The sequence below is a fragment of the Epinephelus lanceolatus genome, chromosome 8, assembly GCF_041903045.1.
Source record: "Epinephelus lanceolatus isolate andai-2023 chromosome 8, ASM4190304v1, whole genome shotgun sequence".
Lineage (NCBI taxonomy): Eukaryota > Metazoa > Chordata > Actinopteri > Perciformes > Serranidae > Epinephelus > Epinephelus lanceolatus.
The window spans coordinates 20,577,488-20,599,166 of NC_135741.1; the positions used below are offsets into that span (position 1 = coordinate 20,577,488).

Sequence of the window (21,679 nt, forward strand, 5' to 3'; positions counted from 1 at the left end):
AAGTCTGTTGGTTAGTGGCACAAATTGGACCTACAGTTTAGGAGGAGATGTCATAAATAGGTTTAAAAAATATTAAAAATGGCAGAAAATGTAGTCAGGCAGATAGATGTCTGTGCCAAGTTCCATGTAAGTCGGACTTATGGTATAGGGGACTTTTCAAGTTCAACATTTTTACCTTAAATTATGGCGCCACAATTTGGCTTATTGGGATCATATTTGTTGAACAAGATTTGCACCAAACTTCCAGTCACTGGTGAAAATCTTTCAGCTCTTTGGAGTTGAAACCCGAAAAAAAGATGCAAACAATATAAGAGACATTTCACAAACAAATTAAAAGATGAACAGTAAATAAGTAATGATAAATGCAGTAGGTGAGCACTGTCTTATATCTTTGTCGCAAGTGTTGTCTGTGTGAAAGCAGCCGACTCACCTAACCTAACTGCAAACTAAATCTACCCTCAGGTACTAATAAAGTTACCTTACCTTACCTTAGATACAGTAAAATGACCAAGTTGCAACCACAACACCAAAAACAACCTCTAATCAAAAATCACTCAAAGTCAAACTAATATCTGATCTGATTACCACATTAATTCACACAATTTATAGAGTATAAATAGATAGATGTCTGTACCAAGTTCCATGTAAGTCAGACTTATGGTATAGGGGACTTTTCAAGTTAAAAACATTTTACCTTAAATTATGGCACCCCAGTGTGGCTTATTGGGATCATATTTATTGAGCAAGATCTGCACCCAACTTCCAGTCATTGGTGAAAACTGAATGTGTCTTTCAGCCCTTTGGGCTTAATGATAAATGCAGTATGAGCAAAGATAAAGTAAAATGACCAAGTTGCAACCACAACACCAAAAACAACCTCTTATCAAAAATCACTCAAAGTCAAACTAATATCTGATTTGATTACCACATTAATTCATACAATTAACATCAACACCAAACACCTTTAAATATGTCATGTCCCTAAAATTCAGATTAACTCAATTTAACATGTTGGTAGTAAATCATAATAAACCAGTGAGTATCAGGGAGTGTTTGCCTTCTCTCCATCTGCCAAAACTTATTCTCCCCCTGGGTTTTGCTGTGGTGCTTCTTGGCCTTCCACCTGCATGTAAAAAAAGACAGAGAAGTGCATTAATATTTAACATGAGCAGTGCACTGAGATATGTACTTCATCATCACTGAAGCAGGGCACTGTACTCAGGGGTTAAAGTGGGGTTGGCCTGGTGGGGAAGCCCCCAAATCCATAGGAGCAGTGTAGTGGGGAAAAATGATTCATCTCAAAATAACTGCCAAACTGATTTGTACTGTCACCTCCAAATTAGTCCATTACTGTGAACTTTACCACATTGCTGCAAACTACACAGTTACATAGCCTGCGTTTGTTCTAACTATCCAGTATTCTCACACAGATGCTGAATAACTCAAAAATGATTATCATTCATTTGTTGTCAAAGACATTTCACATCATTAGTTAACCTCATACATCTAAAGACCAAACTATTTTAGTCAATTAGTCAATGTGAAAAAAGTCATTAGCAGCAGCCCTACACGGCACTAACTCCAGATCCAAGATCAGAGAGCAACTGAACTGCATTCAGATCTTGGAGCTCTGACAAGATGTAACATAAATAATTGCACCTTCCCTGCTCATGTGCCCATCCTAATACACCTAATGTAGTACAGACTACAGTATCACTGCCATTTAGTAGAACCTCAAGCCTGAGGGCCCCACACAGTACTTTTCTATATTTAACAGCCTACATCTGAATATTACCTGCGGCACTGGCAACCCTCTATCTTTGCACCACTTCCTGAAGCACACGCGGGCATGCTCCAGTGGCTCTTCATCAGTCTTCTTACAGTAAACCCTGATCAGCGTCTCAGAAAAGCATGTTGGGAGGAGGCTGGACACCTGACAAGAATGACAACAGCATAAACTTGAGGAAAATGCCATACTGTAACAGAGGCTGTGTTATAAAGAAATACACACAAGGAATGAATAGCTCATGGAAAGACAGAGATGATTTTGTTGTCATTGCATTAGTTCTGACCCGCTCTCTGGGGATATGGAATGCTCTGGTAGGATCTCTCTTGCTGTAGAAATACACCTTTTCAATTGGGTCTTTGTCTTTCCTCCCATAGTCCATAGTACTGTCCTAAAAGAGAAGGGTTAGACAGAGCCCTATTTAACATTCACAAGTTAATTATGACAAGCATCTCACAAATTAAATCATAATCCACAAAACCCAAGATTGACAGAAAAGTGAAGTAAAAGTGATAAGACGAAAAACTCACTATAACTACAAAGTCCTCTGGGTTTAGCCCGTCCCCTTGAAGGGCTCCAGTCAATTCCTCTTTCCAGTTGGCCTCAAGGATCTTGACAACACACAGTAAGGGTATGGCCACATTAGAAATTAAAAAAAAACAACCATATCTTTGTTTCTCATTTTTGGCCATCTGTCCACACTGCAACATGATCAGTTATTCAAAGGTTCAAAACGTTATTCAGAGTATATAAATCTTAATATGAATATTTTACTGTGTATGGGGAAAATGGGGAAAATCTACAGCACAGACATGCTAGAGTTAACTTGTAAGTCGTATCAACACGTTCACATCCCAACTTTTCAAATACCGCCACTTTGTAAGTGGATATACGTGTGCAGTCTGACTGGCACTCCCTGGTTTAAAAGCTAGGGTACAGAAGCATTTCTCTATGAAGTTGAGGGATTGGTAATTGTAATAGTAATTGTGACTGATAGGAACACATGACATCCAGGTACAATACCCAGAGAGACATCTGCGCTCATCAACCACAAAAGGAGCACAACATCCAGTTCTGTTATAACAAAACCTGCTCTTATGATCATTGGTGTACTTATAGCTGCAGTGAAATAGATAACATGTCAAACTGAAGTGTTTTGCTATACAGGCACAAAAACACGCGGTGCACACCTCAATTTGGTTTGGTGTACAGTTTGTTTCAGTCAGTAACTTGTAGTGGTTTCGAGTGATGATCCTCTGTAGAATCTCCCTCGCCTCAGCCAAGCCCTGATCGGAGGAGTTGAGTATTTGGTTAAAGACACAATCTACAGGACAAACAACAGAGCAGAAGACAGATCAGTTGGAACAAACCAAAGACAAGGTCACAAAATCATTTGTAGTGTTTCACAAATAAACAACAATAAGCAACATTAGCTCGGCATGGCATTTACCACCAAAATTCTTAGAATAATTCAGACAATTGTCAGTTTTTTATATCACGGTTTATGTTAGTAAATAAAAACAATTAAGCACAAGAAGTAATACTGACAGGAGTCTGACAGAATATGTTTGGACAATTCAGAAGACACGTAGTCTTTGTTGAACACAGATGGTGGTTTGTGTATCCTGCCCACTCCTCCCTCTGCATTAATGTTTAAACACAAGCTTACAGCACACAGTGGTATCTACAGACCTGTCAGCTTGGTGAAGGCCTCCATGTTATCTTTGGCTGTGGAGAGAGTGAACATCTTCCCTCCTGAGCCTTCAATCTGAATGTGCTCGTCTGCTTTTACAAAGGCCTCTGCAATCCTGGATAATCATATACAATATGTGATCACCTAATGTATATTATACAAGAGAGTCAATTTTATGAAATAAGCTACATCATACAGCAGACAAAGCAAAATGTTGTTTCAGTATAAACCTGAGAAGGGTCAGTACTTACATGAACTCCATGATCTTGTTCACACTGTGCTGGTAGGCTCTTCTGTGGAGACTGTACCTTGTGTGGAACATGTCATACAGATTGTTCACCTCCTATTAAAAGAATTACATGTATTTTAGTCACATCTAATCATCTGAACAGATTGTTGTTTTAAAATCCAATCAAAAAGTTAGATGTAGCAATGTCAGCACCTTGTCTCTGGTGCAGATGTGCCTCTGCCCGTCCACCTCACACACCCTGGCAAACCTAAAGTAGCGGAGATGGTCAAAGTTGTTCCGGATGCCCAGGTGGTGGCAGTCCCTGAGAGGAGACAGTAAAGAAATGTGTGAAGAAAATAGGCTTTTTATGTTAAACTAACCAAAGCACCCTGGAGATTGCTCCATACTGTTAAAATCAGGAGAATGTTGTAATTGGATGCGGATGCCCCCTGGAAACTTTGTGGGGCAGCAGTAGCTCAGTCCATAGGGACTTGGGTTGGGAACCGGAGGGTCGCCTGTGCGAGTCCCCATCCGGACCAAATATGGAGCGTGGACTGGTGGCTGGAGAGGTGCCAGTTCACCTCCTGGGCACTGCCGAGGTGTCCTTGAGCAAGGCACCAAACCCCCCAACCGCTCGGGGCGCCTGACCAAAGGGCAGCCCCCTCACTCTGACATCTCTCCACTTTGTGCATGTATAGGTCCTGTTTTTGCATGTGTGTGTCTTTCAGACCTGTGTGTAATTGACAAGTAAGAGTGAAAACACTGAATTTCCCCTCAGGGGATTAATAAAGTAAATAAACTTAAACTTAATTGTTCTGGGGAAATAACACATAATAATTTATCACTCTGCATCACAAAGTGAATTTCTCTTCAGTAGCTGAACAACAAGCCTCACCTGGCAAAGTAGTCAAACTTGTCCACATCAATGCCATTTGTTTTGTTGGCCACAATTTCATAGAGGAAGGACTTGTCCTTTGAACGGCCTTCATATGGCCACTGCAGAGATGACAGCACATTATTGACATTAGACACTGGCTGCTGTAGTAATAATGATACTGAATGATTTCAAACAGTTTACACAGGCAGGACTGATGTTCTGCACCTTTTAGTCAGTTCAGATAACTCTGTATGCCCCTTTAGGAGTGACTCCTGAGGCAGGCACAGTAAAAAGAAACATACAGCAAGACATATAAGGAGAAATATATGACAGACAACCAGTGACCACGTGGTAAAGAAATACAGTCCACAGCACAACATTAGTACCAAACATACCAGGATGTTCTACTACATCCTGTCCGATTTTGCAGTATGTAAGCCAGCATGCTTTTATGACTACTCTGACCCACAATCCTCTGCGCACGTCACATTGACTGAGCCACAAACACATGACAGCTTCACACCTTGTTAACATCTGTTTGACAGCTGACTGACGGCTGTCAGAAGGTGCAATGACAGATGACAGCGCTAACAACTGGACATAACGATGGAAATAACAAATAAAGAGAACTGCAGATTTAATCTCACTGTTGCAAATATAATATGTTAGAATCTACAATCTGTGCAGTCATAACTTTTGAGTTCAACTAGACATATTTCAAAGTAACAACAGCAGACAACAACAGCAGAGCTCTCACCATTGGTGAGTGGCGTTTGTTGTATCTCCAAGGTAACGGATATAAAAGCAAGATGGTTAAAGTTCAGGGCCTAATGTTATGAGAAAGTAGTATGTCCCGGCTGTGTTCATACTGCATGCAACAGTAAGTACTTTTTAGGAGCGGCTGCAGCACCTACTAGAAGTAAAAAGATTAAGTATGCAATTTGGAACAAACCTCATCAACTGTCTCTGGGTCCAGTCCTACAATCATCTCTTTGATGAAGGTCTGGTCCTCAGGCAGCACCAGGCCGTACCTCTCCATCTCCTGCTGTAGGCCATTACGTTCCACTAGGTGGTCAAACATCTGTAGAGAGGCGTCCTCATGCTGCAAGATACATAGATTCATCAATATATGAGAATTAATAGCAAAAAGATAGATAGATAGATAGATAGATAGATTGATAGATAGATGCTCAGTGACGGGTGTTGGTGTAAAACCAACAACAGTGACTCTCTCCAAAATCTGCACAAACTCTGCCTCGTGAATGACACAATTTCATGTATTACAAATGTTTTGTGTGGGTTCATTATACCAAGGTTTGACGTTTACATTATACTGCTGACATTTATTACAGCACCAATAATTAATGTTGATAATCAACATTTTCATTGTTGTTGTTGTTCCATTGTTAAATATGTCATGTTGATGTCATTTAATTTCAGGATGCACCTATTAATAGCCTTGCTGACTGCCATTGGCCTATTAGCAAATAAGATGACATCCACCGATGGCAGTGGCTGATGTTTTCCTTTTGTACCACATCAATAGTGACAATAGAAAACATGTTTGGGATGAACAGAGATCTTCCTCGGGACGCTGTCAGGATGAAAGAACAAAGTAAAGTCCATCGACACGTCAGGTGACACACCATATCGTTTCCTTGACAATGCTACATTGTGAACAACTAATTTGTGTTTGACATCAGCAGGAGGAGAATTATTTAACGTATTAATCACATTATGATGTGTTGAAACTCTTGTCAGTAAATGAGTTTTGGGCAAAGGTTGTTCTCATGAGGTGTTCAAATGTGATCTTGTAAAATGTAGCGTTTGGTGAGAAACTTGAATAAATGCAGTTGTTTGAAGAAGAAATTTGTTGATGTATCCAATATGAAACAAATATTAGAGAGGGAATTTATGAAATATAGTAAAAAGACTTTTGAAGCAGTTATTTAAAAAAAGTTTTTTCACATGAAAGAATGTTATTTTAAAGGTTCTTTCATAAATTTGTATGAATACATTTGTGCTCATTCAAAGATAGCATAATGAAGGACTGAACAGTTCAGTAATTTTTTCATAATTAATATTATTATTAAATTGATATTTTAAACATGAGTATGAGCCCAGAATTACACAGCTGATGGATTCCATATTTAATTGCACACATTATATATTACATAATAGGTCCAAACTTGGGTAAAGGAACATCTGTTCACAGAGGTGTAAGTATCACTTTCTTCCAGAGTCTGTGTTCTGTGCTTGGGTTCACTTTGTTGATTGTAACAGATGGAGTATTGATACAGTAAAGACTTATAACTTCTCAAGCCTGTGCCATGTTGGCCTTTAGGTTCATCTGGCTGAAAGAACCACGCTGCCCCACACTAAAATACCAGCAGCAGAGACAAGAATCGCTCTCCCCTCTCCTCATTGAGCCCGACTCACCTATGTACGATGATTTCAGTGGTTATCACTGCAAAACTTCAGTTAATAGCCCGGGCTACTAATTGCTTAAATCACTGCATCAACAGGCGTCTATATGGGACAGGCCTTTAATTCCTTTCACTGTTGAAAGGAATGTTAAACTGTTGCTCAGCAAAGATGGTAAATACAATCAAACAGTTTATGTAAACCAGTATGAATATTACTTGTTTAAACCTTAGGGCTCAATTATGAATCATTCATTCGATTTAGGTCGGATAGACAGCCCATCAGAGAGAGAGAGAGAGAGAGAGAGAGGGAGTTACGGCACCCAGCATACCAACACAACATCACTTTATCCTGTAAAAACAATATTTACAACTAGGATTCATTTTTTATGAAAAACCATTTGGATTCTTTTGATGTGAGGACCCCTACAGACTTAAAGAATATGAATAACTTACAGAGTAATAGAGGAATGGACACATGATTTGAGGTAGCCAACAACCTGGTTTTATACATCTGAAGAACTTCTATAATAAAACATGAACTGCTTGAAAACCAGACCAGGCGTCTGATTAAGACAGGTGTTTATTTAACAGTAACAGTTTTACAGTATTTCATATCATGTCATATGTCAGGGACAACAGAAATAACAGTTTCTCACCCTCCACTCATGTCCTGGACGTGCCTCGGGGATGAACATCTTATCATACAGATGGGAAAAGGGTCCATGTCCTAGATATGGGAGATACCATAAAATAAGTCAAACTGTGAAGTGAAACATTTGTGAGTGTATCTTATCAGGCCTGTTTTATTTTAGGCTAGTATTAGAGACAGGCCTTTACTGATATTGATGATATTATAAAAATATGTTTTGTAATCTGCTGCAAATGACTGTTATTATTGTTTGTTTATTTTCTTTAAAGCAACAACATACCAGTAGTCATACCATACACACAGTTCCACTGTGTGTCTATAAAACATTAGTTTCCATCCAAATTCAGCACTAATATCAATTTCAGAATTTCCAGAAAAAATTGAGCGTATCTGTTTATGTTGATTTATAGTGACTATGATTAATAAAATCTCAGATCTTAACTGCGGACTAAAAAACATGACTATTGACTGTCTATCTCACTGATAATGAATGAGGGAGCCACTTTTTTGGTGTAGCTACAAATGTGCGCCAACACTATAACTGCCTTCCAGGAGAGACTGTCTGAAAATGCTGTTGTACATTTAAACAATTGTGTACTTGCTGCAAATATTTCACAATAAGTGCTCTCCCACTTGGTCAAAGGGCACAATCTTTCACCTCTCCTGTTAGGCGGTTAATCTGATTGACCTGCAGGAACTGTTGAGTTTAGCTCAACACTGAAATGAAAACAATAGTTTTGTTAAGAAAAGAAAAACTGGCTTTTATGTGACATTTTGTGGATAGTTACACTTTCATTTCCGCTCTTATTCACACCCAGCAAATACTATTTAAAACCTGTTACATGTAATAGTGAAAAAGAGTGTGTCACTCACCCAGGTCATGGCAAAGACCAGCAATCTGCACACAAAGGATGTCTCTTTCAGTGATGTTGAGTTCTGGCTGCGTTGCACTCAGAGCTTTTGCAAGTTCTCCTGCTAGGTACCCCACCCTTTATCCCCACATACAGAACACATCAACAAAAAACGGGTTACACAATTACCACACGAGTATCCTGCTGCGAAACTGGAAACATCAACTTTTACTATACCTATACTAATGTGTTTGCTTTGGTTGTATCAGTTATATTAGGTGCTTTTCTTCCTGCTTTGGATTGTGATTTCCTCGGGACACAAAACTGTATCTATCTGATAATATGCGGACCTACCCAATAGAGTGTTCAAAGCGGTTGTGGGATGCTCCAGGGTAAACAAAGTAAGCCCCTCCAAGCTGCTTGATGTTTCGTAGTCTCTGGAACTGAGGTGTGTCAATGATTTTGACGAGTAGTGGGTGTAACGTCATATGCCCGTGGATGGGATCATTAAACACCTGGCACAGCACATAGAACAGAAACCAAGTCCTGTTATGTTTACAAGAGTACCAGTAAAACCAGAAGCAAACATGAAGCCAAAGCTACAGAGGAATGGCTGAACAACACCCTGACAGGATCACTGAGCATGTGATAGAACAAAATACAACAAAAAAGGGGCACACCTAGTTTATCTATGACCCAGGAGATTCCAGTAAAGGTACAATTAGTGAACTAGTTTTCCTTTATTGAGGGTACCTGCTGTGCAACAGCAAGGCAACTATATATGATCCGTTGTGTTTATTCTTCTTGTTCAACAGAGATTTGCCAAGCGGTCTTTATGAAAATCACAAAAAACAACATAAATGTTTCCATTCAAATGAATGGCAGATCATTGAAAAAAAAAAAACTTGTGAGAAGATTTAAAATCACACCTCTTTGAGACCACACCAAACTGCTATACTTTGACATAGAAAATGTTTTAATTTAAACACAATGTGTTACCTTGTGCTGTCCTTGCTGTTCCATCTTCCAAAGCTTCCTGATACTGTGCTGGATTTTCTGGAGAAAGTGATTTCTATGGAAAAAAGAATGTACATAAGAGCACAGTAGGGAATGACTTCAAGAAAGAAAAGTGAGGCGTGAAAGAAAAACAAATCCAATGAGGTGAGTGTTCTTGCACTGAATAACTGCAACCACCTCAGAGAAATTTAAAATGCAACAATTAAAATACTGTTTATATACTGTATGCTTTGGCTTAATGAGGCCATGCTACTTATTTAAATTTTTAAAACTGTGTAGAAATACTTTCCGTTTTTTCTCCTTTTTCAGCTTTTAGTTTAGGTTTTTTCGTCTCAAAATAGGCTGCAATTTTTTGCTATATGTAAACTGTAAAGACTGTTTCCATATTGTGATACAATGTGAATTTACTTTGTATCAGTATAGGATACAGTGCACATTTGTCTGTCCGATCCAGCTGGACTAAACTCACTTCCCAGAGTCTTACCTCAGATTAAAGTTACAGTTTTTCTTCACTGTATACACACACAGAGTAAAACTATGGACACAATTCTGAAAACTTGAAGCTCATGTATCAACACCAAGACTCCAGACTGCTGAACTTTGAGCACAATTCCATTGTTTTAACTCAAGTAGAGATTTTTAAATCACATTTTTGCATAATTTAGCACACTTTGTTCACCTGAAAAAATCTGGCCTGTAAAACAACACGCCCTTATTACAAGCTGGTCTGACTCACATCTCACCTGCTCAAACACAATTAGCAAAACACACCAATCCTGTGTCAGAGCATTACAAAGGCCTCAGGTGACTTCTGCTGTGTCAGAGAAAAATGGAGCAGCACAGAAAACGGAGAGGAAGGCCGACCAAAAAACATTTGTTTTACAGTCAGATGAAAATCTAATCGTATTACAGTAACAAATAAATATCTGTTTTGTGACCTTTTTGTATTTGAGCACTTATTTCATCATCACATCCCCAGAAAGACATTCTTATCATTTCTTACTGTAGTGTTTCTCATTGTACTTACTCTATCACTTCAATTACTGTGAGTCTGGCCAAAACAGGTAACATCTGAGTATTCTTACAACTCTAACAATGTTACAGTGTCAACTATAGGTTTACAGAGTGACTCTGGGTTGTGAGTTTAGTCCAAGTGGAGATCATTTGGAGTTATGACCTAGATTGTATTAATGCAATGTTTATCTGATATATCCACAGTATTAAAAGTGTGTTTTGCCAACTGAGTTGAGGTGAGACATAATTAGGTTGTGGTGTTTTGAAGGTCAGTGTATTCCATGTGGAAAAAAAAGTGTGCGAAATGATACAATTTGTGCTTTGAGTTTTACGAAAATATAATTTAAATTTCTATTTGTGTGAAAACAATTGAACTGTGCAGTCTGGAGTCTTGGTGTTCAAACATGAGCTTTCAGAATTGTGTGCATAGTTTCATTTTATATTTTACATATCACATTGTATTTATCATGACAAATGACCTTGATATTTGTTACCACACTGCACAACATCGAAGCATTTCTGTATGTAAAAACAGTTCTCAACAGCTAACTTATTTAGGCCAGCAGTGAGATGGACACTAGTCATCAACTTATTTTACCAAACCAGAAAACCTACCTTTGAATTTATCCACCTATGTCCTCGTTCTTCGACTTGTAGGTACTCACAAGTTTCATCCACTTCCCATCAATCACAGTTCAATTCTTTGTAGCGTCTAGAGGTCGTAGCTGCATTTGTCTTTTCTGATGTTGATATGACAAGCGCTGGCAATATCAGGATAGTCACATGAATAATGTTATACCACGTTGTATATCCAGCTGATCAAGACAGACTTGCACAACGACAGGGTTTAAACAACACCGGCCTTTTATGTCGTTGCCACACCTATCAGTTTGGTCACTGCCATCATAATAAAATTCTTTTGTGATTCATTACACAACAAAAACATTTCAGAGCACTGACTAATAAAACTGAAACAAAACCTTCCCATAAACACAGCAGAGGTAGCCCTACATTGAAATGTGTGGACACTGATTGTGCTAATGATTAAAGGTATGTACCTCTGGAAGAAGACAGTTGATTGTTGAGTCTCATTCCCGGGTCGTCAAACACCAATGCTTTGGGTTGGTCGTCTGGTTGAACCATCACCCCAAAGCATCGGTATTTGATGACCTGGCAATGAGACTCAACAATCACCTGTCTTTCTCCAGAGTTACATACAGCACCTTTAAATCTCACAAATATGCACAGCTGCTTTTCATCAGAATGACATGAAATTCACAAGAATGTTGTGCAGTTACGAGGGTTTGGTGAATCGGACTTGGAGCACTCAAAGGAGCAAACTTCACAGAAGAAAAAGAGACTCAGGATAAGTATAGGAAAATGCTCTTGCATAAGGCCCAGTGAGCCCAAGCATAAAGCCACAGCTACACAGGGATGGCTTTAAAAACACGCTGATGAAATCATTAAGCACCTGGCAAAAGAAGAATTAGACACACCTATTTATGACCCAAAATAGTACCAGGAAAAACCACTCCCAGTTTTGTCTTCATTTTATTTGGTTATCTTCCTGCTGATGAAGCTTATTAGAATTTTTGAGAGAGTGCACAGGAGAGAAAAGGTGAGCATGAAAATGAAAACTTTAAAGAATCCAGAACTTTTTGTTTGGACCTTACTGCATTGTGGGTACATACTGTTATATCCCCGGTCTAGGGGAAGATAAAACTGATAGCAACAGTCAGTTAGTTCCCTCACAGTATATTAAATGCACTGTCGCAGTAACAGAGAGCAGATGCCAGTCCTGCTCAATTTCTCCTCCACTGTGTTTACCTGCCACTGCACATAGGGCCAACCAGTCACACAAGAGTCACAAGCTGCAGTGTTTACAGAGCATCATGCCAACACACTTAATGAATGATACATTTAAAACTGGTTTATCCATCTCATGATGAGTAAAACTGAAACTTAACTTTACTTTGTCACCCATTTATCAGTAAAGAGTGTTGAACTTTACTAGAAACAGTTTCAAAGTAGCTGTCCAATGCTGCTGAACTGTAACTGTCCGCAGTGATAAGATGCTGCAGACTCCTCAATGACCCCCAAAATAACACATCTTTACCTTTTTTCATCACTTTTTTTTATCTTCTAATTTACCACAATGTTATCTTGTGTGCGCAGGATGAAATTCCATCTTTTAGGACGCCTGGGCATGAGGATGTTGCTTTGGTGGAGTCTAATCTCGCCAAGTACATGTTTTGAGCTACTTGTTCTTTCATTTAGTGTTCCCATTCTGCGTTACTTTATACTTTCACTTCACTTAATTGATCTGACTGCTGTAGTTACTGCTTCATGTGGAGATTTTACATACAAAACACATGGTTAGTTTAAAGAAAGGTGACACACCACCCAACAGTCTATAAAGTGGTTAAAATTTGCTCCACCTCAACCAACTACAACATTAAAATGCTGCGTACACATTAATGTAGCAGCAATAATCATCCAAAAGGTTATATATAATCATATGAAAATCACAGTGGCCATTTGTCTGCAATACAAATAGTTTCATTTTGGCACTTATAGTTCATATTGCTGATAATATTTACTAAGTGCCTAACTTCCTCCATCACTGTGTCACAGCAGGGTGTATACAAGGCACTGCCAGGTAACCGAACACCATTGCAGACAAAATAAACCCCCTCATGGCAATAGAACTTGTCCATGGCAGTGGCCCCCCAGCAGGACAATGCACCATGCCACACCACAAACACTGCTCAGGAATGACCTGAGGAACGGAACAAAGAACTCAAGGTGTTGACTTTGCCTCCAAATACCCCAGATCTCAATCTGATCGGACATTTGAGGGACGTGCTGGTACACTTGAGGTGCCCAAGATCCACGGTGGGTGCTCCTAGGACTGGACTTGACTCTGACCTGTCAAGGCATGGACACAGGACCTCTGAGTGGTGCGCCATAGTGTCTGGCACCAGGGTGTTGGCTTCAGATCTTTTGAGTCCTGTGGTATGTGAGGTGGGGTACCAACACATCTTACAGATGTTTGATCAGATTGGGATCTGGCAAATTTGGAGGCCAGGTCGACACCTTGAGCTCTTTGTCGTGTTTCTAAGGCTATTCCTGAGCAGTTTGTCTGGTGTGGCATGGTGCCACTGCTACTGGGGACTGCCACTGCCATGAGGGGGGGTATCTGGTCTGCACTGGTGTTTAGGTGGGTGGAGCGTGTCAAGTAGCATCCACATGTCAGAACCAAAGGTTTCCCCACAGAACATTGCATTGTAACAAGATGATCAATGTTGTTCACTTCACCTGTCAGTGGTTTTAATGTTCTGGCTGATTGGTGTATGTGTGAGATATAATATTTCTGATGTAATGATAGTGTTATGGATTTGTTTCCTTCAAATTCATCATTATACCATGTTGTGACATAATGTTTGTTAACTATTAAATAAATAGTTAAATGGTTAATAAGTCACATAATAAGACAATCCCTGTATGTTTAGTCATATGTTAAGATAGATATAATAAAATAATGTCAGGTTACAAATGTTTCGAGGCTTGATTGAAAAAAAAAGTCAGTCTATGAATAAATGATGGAAATACTTTCAAATAAAATAAAAGAGCTTTACTGCCAACATGTGATGCACACTGTTGGCTAACATGCATGCTACAGCACACCCTGTTTTGAAAAGCACTGAAAGGCACACTAAAGGCTGATTAAAGTGGTTCCCTTGTTAAAAAGCTAATGGAATTTTTCCATTGAACTATGGATTATTGCCGAAAATAGACTCTGTGGCAAACAAACTCTTATGACACTTAAACACTTTGTTCATCAAAAAAAAAAGATCACAAATGAACACCACTTACATGATTTTTTGAAACCACACCACAGTCACATGACTTCAACATCACCACCACAACAAGGCTGTAAAGCCGTGTTGGGTTCGATGACCTTCCGCTGTCACATGTAGCCACTTGTTAGCAACTCTCTTTTTAAAGACTCATAAAGGCTTCCAAATTCACAAGTGGGGTATTTACTGATGTGTATGTTGTCAAACAAAATGTGAAAATCTGCACACAGACCACCGACCTTATTTAAGGTATCTAACCAAAAACCCATTCCAAAATACATTGACTTCAACTGAACTGAAGCCAATTTAGTTCCCGGTTTCAAGACGTATTACTGCAACACTCAATTAAGCATTCAGAAATATCCTAAATTGTACATCTGAAATATCAGGAAACTGTTCAGTAACACATATTTCGATTAAAGTTCTGGTTCTTTTCTCCCATTGTAAACTCACTGCCTGCAGTGATCTATGTATAATTTACACACTTCTGTGTGAACTCACTTTTTGTTCTCTACACATGGGTATTTTTATACAACTACACCAAGTGGCCACAAGATGTCACTGTTGCTCAAATCTTTAGAGTTCAGTCTGCTTTGTTCCAATAAAATGTGCTCTGCTGCACCATATGCCCAACTAAGTAGTACTCTTTGGTCCTCTGGGGACTTTGGTCTTTCCTTCTATGATGATGACGCCCCATCTTGTTAGTAAGTGTATCTAGAAATATTTGTATCTCAACAAAGGAGGTTGGACATCTCTAGTAATATTATCATTGTTGGGTGCTGTTGGGTTTCCTGGTATATTTATCTAAAATTCTAATTTTAATTCTGTAAGTTATGTGTGATGTTCTCCCCCCGTCCTATCCAGAATGGGAACATGACCGTTTTCTACTAGTTTTCTAGTTTTGACGTCATAGGTGGAGGTTTTAAGACACTTTTTGTGCAGATATTAATTACAGGCTGTAGTTGCTGTAGTGTCAGATAACCTCAGAAGTCTTGACAACTGACATCAGAATTGTTATCCGACTAGGCTGATAGCGTGGTTGGTTTTCTTGGCGTCATCAAGATGATAAAACCTTATTTTTGGGCCAAGGTCCTCATGTCATGGCTGGTAAGTGTGAGACAACAGGGACAGGACCTAAATGCAGATATCTGAGCTGACAGAAACAGTTCAGGGTTTAATAGCAACAAAAAAAAAGCAACAAAAGCATTGGGAAACTTGAGGCAGTCCAAAAACAGGCAAGTAACAGATAACTGAATGCAGATTACAGTGCCTAGAAAGCAAAAGTGTTAGGCACTTTGACAACGTGGCAGGGAATGAATGCAAAGTGACTGATGAGGTAATGAGATGCAGGTGTGTGTTGATCATGGGGCGGTCAGGTGAGGAGGACATCTGGTAGATGGCAGGAGAATGGCAGTGGTTGGGTTTGGGGAAAGAGTCTTTTCCAGGGAAAACATTTTGACATGTCATAGTAGGAAACGCACAGGTGCAAATAATGACATTAATAATGGCTGAATTCCATTAAGCTGCATTGATTTCAGGTTCCTGCGTGCCTGCTTACTCTTACTGGCAAACTTTAACTTTAATTGCAAACTTTGAATGGGCATATCTCATGCCCCATATGTCGTAGAGACATGAAACTTTGCACACAAATTTACCTCAAGAACCCATAACTTCCGGTTATATAGATTTTCCGCCATTTTGAACGTTTTGAAAAACACTTAAAATCGATCTCTTCCTAGGAAGTTTGACCGATCTGCATGAAACTCAGTGAACATAATCTAGGGAATAATATCTAAAGTTCCCTCTTGGTAAAAGTTGGAAAACTTACTAAAACTGAGCTTCTATAAGGCAATGAATATTGCGGAGGGCGTGGCTCATCACATAAAGGTGTATAACATCTCAAGGGTTTCACCGATCACCACGCAACTTTGTAGGCATATGACCACACATAATCTGAGGGGACCCCTCCATTATTGACCCCATCAAACACAGTGGGGGCGCTAGAGAGCTCGTTTCTTATCTAGGCCTAACCGCCATATGGATTTTTACTAAACTTGGTAGATATGTAGAACAGGACGCCTCAAGGTGACTGGAGAAATGTAACTCTAACTGGCAACTGGGTGGCGCTATAACAACAGAAAAATGGCTAAAATGTGACAGATCGCTGTGGCTGCAATCCAAACTCCGTCTGAATACATTGCTCTTCTTAATGGGTTCAGTTGACTATTTAATCTGCAATTTCCTATGACCTGTATCCCAAACACACACCATGTGAAACTGTACGTGGACAACTGTGCACTCAATGGGTATGGACTAGTTTAGATATATTTTAATTACTGATGTGGTTAGTGTTTTGTTAAGAACTGAAAATGAGGTGAGTAAAGATGAACATGATTATACTGAGATAAAATAAAGATAAAACTTCATGTAAACAGGATTACTAATAAAGATAAAATAAAATAAAATAAAATAAAATAAAAGAATGGAATCACCCTGAATTAGGTGGTGAATAAGCTGACAGGCCGGGTCACAAGAAGGTAACTAAGAGTATTTACTAAGTACTGTATGTGTAATTTTGAATTAGTCATGCTTTTTTATGCTTGATCTTTGTCTTTGCTGAGTAAAACACAAAAATTAGTAACAAAAACATACAAAACAAGTAAAAAAATATATATAATTACGCACACACATTAAAGGGGAGCTATTATGCGTTTTCATATTTGGAGTCTCATATATCATGTTACAATAAAAGATGTTCATGTTAAAGGAGGTTGAAGTTTTAAATAATAAGGTAAACGACAAGACAATTTCCTGGGTTTGAGGACACTCCCAGGGAAATGTTGCCATAAGCAAGCTCTGTTTTGATGCTTTTTTTTTTGCACTCTGGCACCTTATTTTTATTAAAAATACAGAGCTTAATCATTGAAAAATTGAAATGTGCACCGCTGTTCAGCCTACTTTACAGATTTCTTGCGAGTTGTGATGTTAAAAATATCAGCAGTTTATAGAAATTAGCATTAGTTTTGAGTAGAAACAGAATATCTCACAACTTCTATTATTAAACATAGTTGGTGGAAAGTAAGTCAAGTACTGTATTTAAGTACAATTTTAAGGTACTTGTACAGATGATGTCATCTGGGGTTGGACAAGTGAAACTGTACAATGACGAGGGAAAAAGAGTTTTATTTCAAACAGGTAGGCATAATCTGTTATCAACCCATGTCAATAGGAATACAGTTGAAAGGCTCTAATAACCTTTGGTAGGTTTACCTTTACAGACCCATCACATATTACAGTTTTTTACAGTTGTTTACACACTAAAATGAAAATTTTCACATAATTAACAGCTCTTTACACTCAAGAAGCAAAACACCTGTCCATAGTTGCACAACAATAAGCACAGACTCAGCTTAACACTTTTTGCAAAACATTACACACAGTGATTTGCAGAACTCTACACACATTATCACACCTTAGACACAGATAAGGATTGTGAGGTTACTTCCTTCTCATTACAAAGCCCCTGCTTGCCAACGACCACACTAATGAACAAATTGGATAATCACATCCACCTGGTGTGGAAGCACACAGGTGCTTACTGTAAACCAAGTGGACCACATGCAGTACATTGTCGTTTGGGACAATGTATCTTTCCATCAATCTGCTCTGGTCCACAATTGGTCCCATGAGCACCCTGAATTTGCAGTCTTATACCTTCCACCATACTCCCCATTCCTGAACCCAGTAGAGGAATTTTTATTTGTCTACACTTTACAGTAGTAAGAAAAACTACTATTTTGTTCTGATTTTCATTGTTGATCTGTTACTGTAACTGAGTATGGTACGAAATAAATATTTTCAGTCTGCAGCAGTCTGCAATCAGTGTTGTGTTTGTTTGTTGTATTTGTGTACTTTCTCTGTATACCTCAGAGTAATCATGAAGAATGTTGTGGGTTTGACAATATCTTTTTGTCATCTAAATTATCCCTTACATAAAAATGTCTGGCAAAAAAGTAGCACTAGACCAGCTATTTCCTAAAATAGGGGTTTTTACAAATGTATTTTGCATTGATCACTGTAGTGTGTAACTGACTGCAATAGTGTCTGATCATTTGAAGACTGTGTTAGTGAGATGAAAACAAAACAGCATTTTTATAAATATGTGTATATGTTTTGACTGAAGTGTGTCATTTTGCAAACAATCTAGGAGTTATGCAAATTGAGTGTGGTGTTTGGATAATCGTGTGAATATTTTAAAAAAAGGAGCCCTGTTTTCAAAATTGCGTATAAACAATTGAGAAAAACTTTAAGAATCTGATACATTTTCACACCATTAGCAAAACACAACGATGGTTACATCAAAGAAAGCAAAGTGAGCTTTAAGGTATGACTACAGTGAGAAATAGTGATATATAATGTCATCATAATAGTAATCCTAATTATTTTATTTCATATTGACAGATTAAATACAAAGTGCTTCCCAAGGGCCAGTTTTAAAAGATTGAAGATGTGTGTGAAGCATCCACATTTTAAAATAGCTTCTTTGCATCTCCATATTTGAAACATTGTCTACGGCTACATATACAGTCTGCAGAGACATGGATGAAAGCTTGACTTGACTGGTTAGCAGAGACAACTGCAGGGCAGTAAATCTAGTCTGCATTTGTAGCGCCCTCTAGTGCTCGATTTGAATGAGACTTTCAGGGTATGTTTCAGGTACCTGCGCTGACATTCCTGAAAAGTGTCATAATGATTGGCCTATTTCTGTGCTAAGCCACGCCCACTCAAAGTTTATTGGTTAGTGGTACAAATTGGACCTACAGTTTAGGAGGAGATGTCATAAATAGGTTTAAAAAATATTAAAAATGGCAGAAAATGTAGTCAGGCAGATAGATGTCTGTGCCAAGTTCCATGTAAGTCGGACTTATGGTATAGGGGTCTTTTCAAGTTCAACATTTTTACCTTAAATTATGGCGCCCCAGTGTGGCTTATTGGGATCATATTTGTTGAACAAGATTTGCACCCAACTTCCAACCTCTGGTGAAAATCTTTCAGCTCTTTGGACTTGAAACCCTAATAAAAGATGCAAACAATATAAGAGACATTTCACAAACAAATTAAAAGATGAACAGTAAATAAGTAATGATAAATGCAGTAGGTGAGCACTGTCTTATATCTTTGTCGCAAGTGTTGTCTGTGTGAAAGCAGCCGACTCACCTAACCTAACTGCAAACTAAATCTACCCTCAGGTACTAATAAAGTTACCTTACCTTACCTTAGATACAGTAAAATGACCAAGTTGCAACCACAACACCAAAAACAACCTCTAATCAAAAATCACTCAAAGTCAAACTAATATCTGATCTGATTACCACATTAATTCACACAATTTATAGAGTATAAATAGATAGATGTCTGTACCAAGTTCCATGTAAGTCAGACTTATGGTATAGGGGACTTTTCAAGTTAAAAACATTTTACCTTAAATTATGGCGCCCCTGAGCAAGATCTGCACCCAACTTCCAGTCATTGATGAAAATTTAATGTGTCTTTCAGCCCTTTGGGCTTAATGATAAATGCAGTAGGTGAGCAAAGATACAGTAAAATGACCAAGTTGCAACCATAACACCAAAAACAACCTCTAATCAAAAATCACTCAAAGTCAAACTAATATTTGATTTGATTACCACATTAATTCACACGATTAACATCAAAACCAAACACCTTTAAATATGTAATGTCCCTACAACTCAGATTAACTCAATTTAACATGTTGGTAGTAAATCATAATAAACCAGTGAGTATCAGGGAGTGTTTGCCTTCTTTTTTCAGTTTTAATTTCCATCTGCCAAAACTTATTCTCCCTCTGGGATTAGCACTTGCGTTTCTTGGCCTTCCCCCTGCATGTAAAAAAAGACAGAGAAATGCATTAGTATTAACATGAGCAGATATGTACTTCATCATCACTGAAGCAGGGCACTGTACTCAGGGGCTGAAGTGGGGTTTGGCCTGGTGGGGAAGCCCCCAAATCCATAGGAGCAGTGTAGTGGAGAAAAATGATTCATCTCAAAATAACTGCCAAACTGATTTGTACTGTCACCTGCGGTGGACTTGTTTTCTTTTTCAACAGGCTTTATGATCCTCTGACCTTCTTTTAAGGCTGCTGTGGCTCTGGGCTGCATTCTACAATATATCAGCAGAGTTTACATGGGCTATCATTCAGTCAGGGCTGCTTTCCAAACCTTAGCCACAGCATCAATGTGCAATTTGGCAAGTGATACTAAAGAGCGTCATCAGCTTAAATTCAAATTGATGACTGCTACCCTTGACCTAAGCTAACAGTGAGCATGGATACCAAAGCCTGTCCTGCACCAGGCCACATTAGTCCATTACTGTGAACTTTACCACAATACTGCAAACTACACAGTTACATAGCCTCCGTTGTTCTAACTATCCAGTATTCTCACACAGACTCTGAATAACTCAAAAATGATGATCATTCATTCGTTGTTTTAACATCATTAGTTAACCTGATAACAAAATATTATGTGCATATCCACTGCTTGATAAAAAAAAGATCCTGAAAGAATTACATTACTTATGTAAGCTTTAAATTTCCTCCACTTTATCTGAACATTCTTACCTGTAATTATCTTCTGTTGTCCCCCTCTTCTGTGCTCTTTTTCTCTCCATCTTTGAGAGAGAAGTTATCACACATTAACATGAGGACATTACTTTCTAACATGAGGACACTTCAGGGAGTGCAGACAGACCAGGGGAGGAGGGACCTTGTAAGGGGTTTGTGACAGTCATTGCCAGCACGGTTGAACTAGACTATAATTAGTGTCCCCCGGCTGTCTGTGGCAAGTGCTGCTTGCGATGTCCATCAGAAACCCCCTTAGCAGGGCCTAGGGATGGGCGATACCAAACTTTTGAAATTCAATATGTCACAGTTTTAACAATACCAACACAGATACTGATACTGGTCATTTCTGAACGGGTATGTGGTTTTTCAAAATAAAGACTATTTAAAAAAAGAAAAAAAGAAGAAATCACCACACTAAAAGACAAATCACATGACACATACCAGCCATTAATGACAAATTTATCACAAAAGTAAATATGAGCAAAGCTAAATAAAATCTTTGTGCTAATAAGTGTAAGAAATAGTCCAGTATTTTACAGAAATAGCCAGTTATGATTAATAATGAATTTTTGAAGAGGTTACTTGTGTTGCTGCTGTGTGGCACATGTTGCTTTGCCGAGTGTGTGATCTA

General features: G+C 38.6%; 1 protein-coding gene across 1 annotated transcript; it reads right to left on the reverse strand.

Annotated features, from left to right (window-relative positions):
- Window positions 1–936: 936 nt before the first annotated feature.
- LOC144464192 (deoxynucleoside triphosphate triphosphohydrolase SAMHD1-like) lies at window positions 937–9,477 on the reverse strand. Its single transcript, XM_078170404.1, has 14 exons — window positions 9,470–9,477; window positions 8,866–9,057; window positions 8,534–8,649; window positions 7,668–7,756; window positions 5,538–5,687; window positions 4,604–4,704; window positions 3,922–4,030; window positions 3,731–3,822; window positions 3,479–3,594; window positions 2,977–3,110; window positions 2,317–2,397; window positions 2,073–2,177; window positions 1,796–1,933; window positions 937–1,123 (listed from the first exon to the last, which is right to left on the reverse strand). Exons 1-14 carry the CDS (start codon window positions 9,475–9,477, stop codon window positions 1,079–1,081), a joined length of 1,476 nt encoding a protein of 491 aa, XP_078026530.1. The 3' UTR covers window positions 937–1,078.
- Window positions 9,478–21,679: the final 12,202 nt, after the last annotated feature.